General features: G+C 43.6%; 1 protein-coding gene, 1 long non-coding RNA gene and 1 other non-coding gene across 3 annotated transcripts; 2 read left to right on the top strand and 1 right to left on the bottom strand.

Moving 5' to 3' along the window:
- Positions 1-72: 72 nt before the first annotated feature.
- Positions 73-2,792, top strand: LOC102152808. Its single transcript, XR_005364656.1, has 2 exons — positions 73-489; positions 2,680-2,792. It is a non-coding gene; the product is annotated as an uncharacterized LOC102152808 (long non-coding RNA).
- On the top strand, positions 2,450-2,546 carry LOC119873487. Its single transcript, XR_005365076.1, has one exon. It is a non-coding gene; the product is annotated as a Z30 small nucleolar RNA (small nucleolar RNA).
- Positions 2,793-3,690: 898 nt separating the features above from the next.
- PEX12 (peroxisomal biogenesis factor 12) lies at positions 3,691-7,689 on the bottom strand. Its single transcript, XM_038548095.1, has 3 exons — positions 6,971-7,689; positions 6,095-6,648; positions 3,691-5,269 (listed from the first exon to the last, which is right to left on the bottom strand). Exons 1-3 carry the CDS (start codon positions 7,094-7,096, stop codon positions 4,870-4,872), a joined length of 1,080 nt encoding a protein of 359 aa, XP_038404023.1. The 5' UTR covers positions 7,097-7,689; the 3' UTR covers positions 3,691-4,869.
- Positions 7,690-10,052: the final 2,363 nt, after the last annotated feature.

The following is a 10,052-nucleotide window of genomic DNA, read 5'->3' as shown; positions in this document are numbered from 1 at the left end:
CACGCCCACAGAGCTGCCGCCCACGTGACCCGCCGGCGGCCGTAGGATTGGTTGCCCGGCGACGGCTTTACTGGCGGGGGAGGGCGGAGGGACCGCGAGACCGGCGCCCGCGGGAAGCGGGGAGCGGGGCGGCCTGCGGCCGGGCTCCGGGAGGCCGAGGGCATCAGCGGGCCGGAGCGAACCCCCCGAGACACGGCATAGGAGCCCGAGGCGCTCAGAAGGCGGGCTGCAGACTTCTGTCGGGGTCTTTGGTTTGAGCCCTGACTTCGGCCGTACACGTATTTCCCCGCAAGGACGGCGCCTCTCAGCCTTTGCTGAAGTTGGGGGTTGGACTTCATTATCATTATCCTGTTGAGGGGCCACTGTACAGAAGTACTGGTTGACCTGCGCCGGGCGCCGTGGAGACTGCCGTGACGTGGAACCTGGGGGAGGGGAGGGAGGGCTTAGAGACGCCAGGGGTCTGTCCCGTACCCACCTGCAGTGTTGAAGGTAAGTTGCTTTTTGTGCTGATACTTTTATAATCTAGTAGCTTAAGGTTTAGGAGGGGGGCCCGCTCATTGACTGAATTAAACGTTCATTTATTTTTATTTTATATTTATTCGTGAGAGAGAGAGAGAGAGAGAAGCAGAGACAGGCAGAGGGAGAAGGAGGCTCCATGCAGGGCGCCCGATGTGGGACTCGATCCCGGGACCCCGGGGTCATGCCCTGGGCTGAAGGCGGCGCTAAACCGCTGAGCCGCCCGGGCTGCCCTAAACGTTCATTTATTGAGACTCATCCTATATACCAGGCACCTGAGTGTGGTGTATGCAAAGGCCAGTAAGACCCTGTCCCGGTTCTATAGGAACTCTGTCATGGGGTGGTGGGACAGACGGAATGCGGGGGATGTGCATGGCTGAATAGGGGACATGTGATGTGGTGGGGAAAAGTGCTGTGGGAGGCAGAGGGGAGGATGACTGAGGCTTCCAGACCACTTTACTGAGGTGACGTTTGGGTAAGGTTTTAAAACTATAATGAGGCGTTTTTCGGATTGCAAGGATTAGGGGAAGATGGAGCTGTCCAGATGGAGCAACTGTAATGAGGTAGAGAACTAGGGATGTGTGTATGGTGGGAGCACACTTGGAGCTCTGCTCCCAAGTTTCATGCTTTTAGACAAAGTGAAGATCTCTCAGCCTGTTTTCCTCATTTTAAACATGTACTTCACCTGTAGAGGATGATGAGCTAAAGGCTCAAGCATAACCCCTGGAAAACAGGCACTTTGTTAGTTTCTCTCTTTTTATGGAATTTAGTTGCTGAATGGCCAACACAGACCAACAGGTGCCAGTTCGTTGTTGTTGTTATTGTTGTTTTTCAAGATTTATTTATTCGTGAAAGACCCACAGAGAGAGGCAGAGACACAGGCAGAGGGAGAAGCAGGCTCCCTACAGGGAGCCTTATATGGGACTCGATTCCAGGACCCCAGGGTCACAACCTGAGCCAAAGGCAGATGCTTAACCACTGAAGCACCCAGGCGCCTTAGCCTCCAGTTTTTAAGGAGTATCAATCTTGACATTTGTAGGTGGCTGAAGGAAGCCTGTGCGGTCTCCAGAATTGTTACTTAAATACTGACTATACTTTGCTGATAGGCTGGGGAGGGTGACATTGTGATCCAAGTACTTTTACATGTCAGTGATTGCAGTCAGCTTTCTTATTCAGAAATTGATTATCCAGGTTGTGAATTACCTAGACTTTGCATTGCCTTTTTTTTTTTTTTTAAGATTTTTTTTTGTAATCCACATCCAGTGTGGGGCTCCAACTCAGTCCTAAGATAGTGTCCCATGCTCCACCGACTGAGCCAGCAAGGCACCCTTGCATTGCTTCTTTTATCTTGCTCATGGCCTGGAGAAAAATGAAATTAAACTCCATATTTAGCTGGTAGTGGAAAAATCTAAATCTGGTAATCAGATCTCTGTTCTCTCTCTGGCTCTGCTGTTAATTTGCTGTGGACTTTGCCAAAACATAGCCTCTCTGGGTCTAGCACTCTTAAGATAGAAGATTCCAGTATAAAAGTTTTATACTTTTTATCTTTGTTGGCTGCAGAATTGCAAATCAAATTGTATATTAAATGAACAGTTTACTTTATAATGGAATTTAGTATAGAAAAATCTTTGACATCCCTGAAATTTTATCATGCATTGTGTTTGGGTTTATTCAAGTTTTTGAATCATAAATGCTACTCCACTCTCCTATATTTCAAAAACAAAAAAATTCCTCCAAACCAAAACTTTAAGTTTGTATTTTCATACAGCAGAGTCTTTAAAGCAACCATAGTGGAAAATAAAATATTTATCAAAAGTCCATGCTTGAAACTTATCTATAAAGAAGCCTTTATTTAATAGGTTAACCTAAGTCTTCTTAGATGTGAAAATAGTGTTGGGTTGCTTTTACGTTTATAAGGATGTGAAATGCAATGATGCGATGATGAGTGAAGTATCGTCTGACCTGGTATTGCCATTGCTTCAGTGTTGGCTTTGACCAGGGTATGATTCCATAATCTTCTCTCTGAGCTGATTCTGGTTTTTCCACATTGGAATGTTCTCAATCTATTTGGATACTGCTTTTATTATTATATATTTATTATTATGTGTTTCTTTGATACTCTTGAATTGCTGATACTTTTACGTTTCATGTTTTTCTTCTTAGGTGGAGGTGAAAAATCTGGCTTTGATATCTTCATGGAGGACTACATTATTTCAATCCTGAATCTGGTTTAGTTTTCTTACTGATTTATTACTATATTAAAAATGTTTAATTAACTGTGGTGTTTGTTTTGGTAAAACCTTGGGATTTAATAAGAACTTTAACAAATACCCATTATATTCTTATGGTACAGAAAAGTGTTTGTATTTTATTTATTTATTTAATTTTTTTAGATTTTATTTATTAATGAGAGGCACAGAAAGAGAGAGGCAGAGACACAGGCAGAGGGAGAAGCAGGCTCCACACACAGAGCCCGATGTGGGACTAGATCCTGGAACTCCAGGATCTCGCCCTGGGCTGAAGGCAGATGCTTAATCGCTAAGCCACCCAGGCGTCCCCAGAAAAGTGTTTTTAAATCTGTAAGTTATTCCATTTCAAATTTTAATTTTATTAACTTTGCGCTATCAGAGAATGTGCTTTGAATTGCTAAATATTAGAAAACATCTCTCTCAGCAGAGGCGCTTAAATTATTTTCATCCTTTCTCTACCCATATATTTTCACCAACCTGATAATCCAGTGGCATGAATTTTACTACATAAGCAAATTAAGTGTTTCTGTAATAACGGGGACTTTCACACAAAGCTGAATTCTTGCTGCTGGAATAGAGGGTTTTTTCCCTCCAAGAATTGGATTAGCAGAAAAAGCAAAATGTCAATACAAAAATACCTCAAAGATGATCTGAAGGAAAAATATGCTTTAAACATCTCAAGTAATTTTTTTTAAAGATTTTAGGGAAAGAGCAAGAAGGGGAAGGAGTAGAGGGAGAGGATCCCAAGCAGACTCCATGTTGAGCAGCAGAGCCCCCTGTGGGGCTTTGATCTTACAACCTTGAGATTATGACCTGAGCCAAAACCAAGAGTTGGATGTCGCTTACCAGACTGAGCCACCCAGGTTACCCCCACCTCAAGCAAGTACTTGTTAAGTTTCCACATAACCATGAAACTCGGGACACCTCTTTGCCAAAAACATTTATTCTTAAAATTTACTTAAGCGTTTCATAGAAACTTAGTAATAGCCAGAATAATTTGTGCCCATTTAGCAAACTCTTAACGACAAGAAGAAAGACCTTATTAAAAGATTCTTTTGCACATAGTTAAGTCAGTATTTTATGTCATCTCTTGATTGCTTATTAGTTTTGCTTTCACACCGAAATCTTCAAACTGCTCGGTATTACCCTCAACTGCTATTTTTCTTTAACCAGTTTCCCAAGAAAAGATACGTATGGCTCATAAAGGAATCTTATTTAAAAGTTGATGTACTATAGCAGATGCTACTTAACAAGTGGATCACAGTATATGGAAGGTGCTTTGTTTTTCTAAAGTGTTTCTAATTATTTCTATAAAGAGTAGGTCCACATTTCACATTGTTTGCACATTGATAAAATCTCTTCCTCATAGGCAGATAAATGCTTTTCTCAAGAAAAGGCCTGCTTCCCCATCGGGTGATGAGGGGCGATGAGACCTCTTTATGAGGTCTAACTTGGGTTTTTTCCTGAGAGCTTCTATACCTCTTGCTCTTCAAGGAAAAGCTTCTGTACTATCCTCTTTCATCTACTTCCTCTACACTGACCTTCATGTCCCCTGTCAATCCTGATTCTCTTATTCTAACCAGCTTGCTAAACTCTAAATAGGAGTCTAGAGAGCAGGTTAAAAGGTTTAGATCAATGGATATATCCTTTTAAAGAAATCCACATACAGTTGACCCTTGAACACAGATTTGAACTGTGTGGGTCCATTTGTATGTGGATTTTTTATAGTACAGTACTAAAAATGTATATTCTGTTAAAATTTTCTTAATATTTTCTTTAGCTTTACTGTAAGAATACAGTATATAATACATCTGACATAACAGAAAATGTGTTGTTTGTGTTAGTGGTAAGGCTTCCGGTCAACAGTAGGCTTAGTAGTTAAGTTTTGGGAGAGTCAAAAGTTACACATAAATTTTTCTACTGGGGGCGGGTGGTATCGGCACCATTAACACACATCATTCAGGGGTCAACTCTACTTGTGTAAAGTTCTTATAATTATGAATTGAGGATTAGAAGAATCAAACAATGCTAGGTACTGTGCTGAAAATCGTTTTTTCAGCCTTATGTGCAATAATTTTGTTGTGAGACAAAATGCTGATTCCTTTCAGTTTTCAGGGGAGTACAGTTTAATTAGATGTTGTACTTCTGTTGGATAACCTGTTATGGGACAAGTTTGGTGACTCCTTACATAATTAAACACACAGCGATAACAAAACACATAGCCAGAGGTGGCAAGAACAGTATCATTCACCCGGGTTTTACGACACAGTGGGCACACAGTCTTCATTTTGGGTAGCAGGGGAGAATCGGAATTGTAGTCTAGGTGTACAGGTGGTGGAGGAGTAGGCAGGGCAGTCAGTGATTTGATTGTTTCTTGATTTTCAGAGGAGTACCACCATTCAAGGAACTGCAGAAAGAATACTCCCACAGAAAGGCCAGTAGACAGGGTTAAGGCAGCACCTCCCAGAGCTTTCTTCAGAGATGACTTTATTTTGTCACCAACACTGGTGGGAGAATAGAACAAGGAGGCAAAAGGAGAAACTGTTTAGGTTTGATCACACAGTGACCAATATCAATGTAGCTCTTATATTTGTCATCAGAATTACTGATTCACTTTGGAGTTTGAGTAGCTGCTAGATTGGCACGGTCTCCTTTAGTGTCTATTCTAAATGATTTCCTTTTTCTGACTTACACTATTTTGAGAGCACAGGAGCTAAACTTTGTATTTAATGACTAGAGTTTTGTTTTTGTTTAGAGAAAAAAATTAATGAGATACTGATTATATTGATTTGTGTGTGTGTGTGTGTGTGTCAGATAGAATATCCAGAAAAAAGCAGCTCACTTAACAAAAAATAACCTAGCAATATTGAGGAATATATATTTGAATTTGTAGGAGCGTACAGATACCAACTAGAAACAGTGGCATTGTAGTTAAGAGTACAGTCTTACAGAGAACTGTTGATCTGGCTTGAATCTCAGTTCTCCCACCTTCTATCTATGTGGCCTTGGCAAGGTACCTAGCTAATAGGGCTTAGTTTCATCAAGTGTTAAACAGGGTAATGAATTTATTTCATGGAGTTGTGATGAGGATTGAGATATGTACGTAAATCAAACAGCACAGGGCCTGGCACACAGCAAGCCATGCACAAAAATGTAGCTAGTATGAGGAGGAAGGTTACCAGGATGGAAACTCTGGTTTTATGAACATAAGAATTTTTCTGTGATTTATGAAATACCTCAAAGTGGACCAAGGAGGGTGAGTTTCATAAAATTAGGTTAAGGTTTTAGAATTTCTTAGTGTAAGATTCTGGGAAATGTTAAAGCCTTACCTCCTGGCTGGTTGCTGCATCATGCTGGCTTCAGCTGGCTTGTGCTCCAGAGCCTGTATGTCCTGAACTGTAAGTCGACCTAGCCGAACTCCAGCCAGCCTCAGCAGTGGTGAATGATGCTGAGCCTTCCCTAGGATGTATCGAAGTTGTTGTACAAAAAAACAGCCTTCCCATGCCATGTTTACAAATGGGTAGGCTGCCAGGAAGGCTCTATAAAACTGTTTCCAGCGGGAAGAAGGGGGATGGATAGAATATTCATCCTCTTCTCTCAGGCTAGAAATCAGCTTCTCCAGCTTCACTTTCAGGTAGGGAAAAAGAACCAGGAACATAATTGACTTCCAAAACTGCTTCTTTGGGAGACCAGCGCTGGCCAATCTCTCAAGCTTGTGTGTGTCTCCCATTACAATGCGCTTCAAGCCATAAAAATTTTCAGAAAATGAGGCACTAGTTTTAGACAGGTAATGTTGCTGGAGCAGAAGATCTAGCAGGGTGAAGATTTCATCAAACCACCTCCAAAAGAAGCCATAGTGGGCAGGATTTGATTCTGCAAGAACCTAAAGCAAATTAGTGAATTAGTAAATTTCATTCCATTTCATATTCACATTTCCTTTTTTTCCCCCTCTAAATTCTGATACTTTGGGCTTAAACAAATTGCTTCTTTCGGGGTCTGCCCTATTGTCCCTGTAGTGCTGCGTATTCAGTACAGGACTCTTATAACAGGGACTCAAAAACTGTTAAATCTCTGGAAATGAATTATATGCTAATTGGCAATTTCAAAACCTAGGCAACTGAATAAACTCGTGTTACTGGTTTGATTTTTTTTTCTTTTTTTTTACCCAGTCGTCCCTAAAACCTTTTAGAGAATTAATACCTTACCTTGACCACATGCTGAAGAGCAGGTCTCACTGCTGTCATTAAACTGTCCTGTGCTACCACCTCAAAGATGGATGGCTGGTCATCCACCACAGCAGCAGTTGTGATGTGAGCCCCATGCTCAGCCATAGTTTCCTATGTGCACTGGGTTTCGCTTTACCCACAAGCCCTTTAGTAAGCATGAATTTGTTTTAGTTACCAAAGAGGTGCTCAGTCCTAAAGGTGATCTTTCTGCAGGAGGCCCAAAACTCCTTTTACAGAACTGGGCGGGGGAAAAAAGACCTCTTCTGGAGGCCGAGCGGGGGAGGGGTCTCGAATTAAGGAGATTAAGAACGAAATTAAGGCAGACGCGGGTGGACGTGGTGTGTGCGGTGGGGGTGACTTGTCAGATGCTGCGCCTCGAAGGGCAGAGCATGCCTACGGGGCACAGGCATGGGCGAAGGAGCTCTCCTCGGGAGCTGCGGTCCTGGAGGCTGCGGATCAGGGAGTCTCCATCGTGAGAGCTTAAAAGCCAGCAAGCTCGGAGGGGTTAGAGGTGGCCGCGCGGGCCCGGCACGCCAGGACCCGCTCCCGCTGCCGGCTGCCAAACGCCCGCGCCTGAGCTCGCGCGCGGACCTCCGTCCGGCGGGGCGCGAAACACTCACGACGCCACGTTGGAAGAGAGGCCTCCGCTTTATGACAGAAGCCGCACCCGGAAATAGAAGCGGCGGGGGACAGGGACGGCCGCCGGAGGAGAGGCGCTCTAGCCAGGACGGTGGCCTGGGAACCGGAACTAGCCGACTCTATGACCCCACCGGGATTTCCGCTTCCGCTCCCGCTGAAATTAAGTCACTTGGGGGCGGGCTTAAAGGCGAGTCCTTTGCTCGTTGGTTTTACTTTTCTTCGCCGGTTTTGCATCGCGTCCCCGGCGGGACGCCGCACCTGTGAATCTCCCTCTGCAGAGGTCATTTTGGCAAGATGTTTGGGGCGCCGCGCCGACGTCTGGCACCCGGAGCCAAGAGTTCCGGGCCTGTTGCTGAGGCCTTGGTTCCCTTGGGCGATACAGTTAGAGGTGGGAGGAGGAAAGGGAGTATGGACGCACGGAAGTTCTCTCTGCGCGCGGCGGGGGTGGTGGTTGATTTTACATTCTGCCACCTTCCGGGGGTGCTTTGGAGAGCCGCAGCTGGGCAGAGCATCCTTCAGCTTTGTGGCCGATGTTTAAAAAGATGATGAGAATGAGAAAGGTTCCTGCGGTTCGTCAGAACTGGGAACGATTACTTTCCATTCCAGCTGGTAGATCGACTTTTCTAGGTGTGGTTTTCTAGGTGTAGTAGGTGTAGCATAACGAGGTACCTGCCACACTCGATGAAAAAAAAGTTCCTCCTCTCGTCCACGGTTGGATGTGCCACAGCGATAAGACTACAGTGCTAAGACGGAGGCATCCTGATGAGTTCTAACTAGAACGAACTGGGGACGCTTGGTCGATGGTACTTTTCACTGTATATCAAAGTTAACGTAATTTACCTTACGGTTTGCAAAGTGCTTTTACACCGTATGCAACTTTACCTCGTTTGAGTTGCTTTAAAGCAACAGGTTTATTGAATTTAGACGAGTTACAAGTTCAGCTATTCCTCTTTCCAACCCTTCCCCACTTCTGTGCTAAATGGATAGGAATAAAAGGGGGGGGGGATTATCCACTGCCTTAAAGGACCTTATGATATAAAGTTCATTGGTTTGCATAATGAGAACTCTTAAAGACAAGGTTTGCATGTAACCGTTTTCAATAAAATCATGCAAGTTAATCTTATAGTTCTAAAACGTGGTTTGTTGTTGTTTTTTTTTTTACTCTACCAAATAACCTGCCAGCGAAAAGACTTACCTGACGAGGTATTAGGTGCTCTAACAATGGTAGCTGCTACATGCAGGCTTTTCTTAACAAGAAGACAAACGAGATTTAGCATTAACTACAAGTGGGAAATTAAGCGTTTGTATCAATGAGGGTTCTTTGTTTACAAGCAAAGAAACAGGCTAATATTTAAACTAAAAAGTTTATTGGAAATATATAGAGTAGTTAACAAAACAAGGAAAGCCATCTCTAAAAAGACAGGAACTACAGTCCTATTGGAGGTCTCAAGTAAGAATTAGTTGTCTCACCCAGGCAGTGTTGCATGAATGGGTTTCAACAAATTTCTGTCACTGTACTTATGATTCAAATTCAAGTTTGGATTTCCTCTGCTCCGTTTCACTTTTAGAAGAGGGCAAGACGGGTTCCTGGGTGGCTCAGTTGGTTAGGCATCTGACGCTTGGTTTCAGCTCAGGTCATGATCTCAGGGTTGTGAGATCTGGCTGGCGTTGGGCTCCATACTCAGAGCAGAGTTCACTTGGGATTGTTTCTTTCCCGTCCCCTCTGCTTCTCCCCTCACCCCTGTACTCGCTTGTTTACTCGCTCTCTCTAAATAAGTAAATCTTGGGGGGAAAAAAGAGGGCAAGATGCCTTGATTAAATAGTCCTTTGAGGATACCCCAAAAGTAAATTGGAATTATGAGAAAAAGGATGAGAAAGGTTCCTGCGGTTCCTGGAAGAGAGGCCTCCGCTTTATGGCAGTAAAAAATAACTAATGTCAATTTTTAAAAATGATTTTATATATTTTAGTGAGAGTGTGCAAGCTGGGAGAGGGAGAGGAAAAGAGAGAATCTCAAGTGGACTTCTCACTGTGCGCAGAGCCCCACACGGGCTTGAACTCACCACCCTAAGATGGTGACCTGAGCCAAAATCAAGAGTTGAACGCTTAACTGACTGAGCCGTCCAGATGCTGCAATTAATGGCAATTATTAAAGCCAACAAATAATAACCACCTCATCATAAGTCCCATTCTCAGGTTTATATTGTAATAAATAAAACACATAAAAAGTGTATTTACATGAAGAGGTATTCAGAGCCATCAGGTTAGTATGTGAAATTTTTTTTTAAAGATTTTATTTATTTATTCATGAGAGACACACACAGAGAAAGGCAGAGACACAGGCAGAGGGAGAAGCAGGCTCCATGCAGGGAGCCCGACGTGGGACTCAATCCAGGGTCTCCAGGATCATGCCCTGGGCTGAAG

The sequence above is a fragment of the Canis lupus genome, chromosome 9, assembly GCF_011100685.1.
Source record: "Canis lupus familiaris isolate Mischka breed German Shepherd chromosome 9, alternate assembly UU_Cfam_GSD_1.0, whole genome shotgun sequence".
Classification (NCBI taxonomy): Eukaryota; Metazoa; Chordata; class Mammalia; order Carnivora; family Canidae; genus Canis; species Canis lupus.
This window is presented reverse-complemented; position numbering and strand designations above follow the sequence as displayed.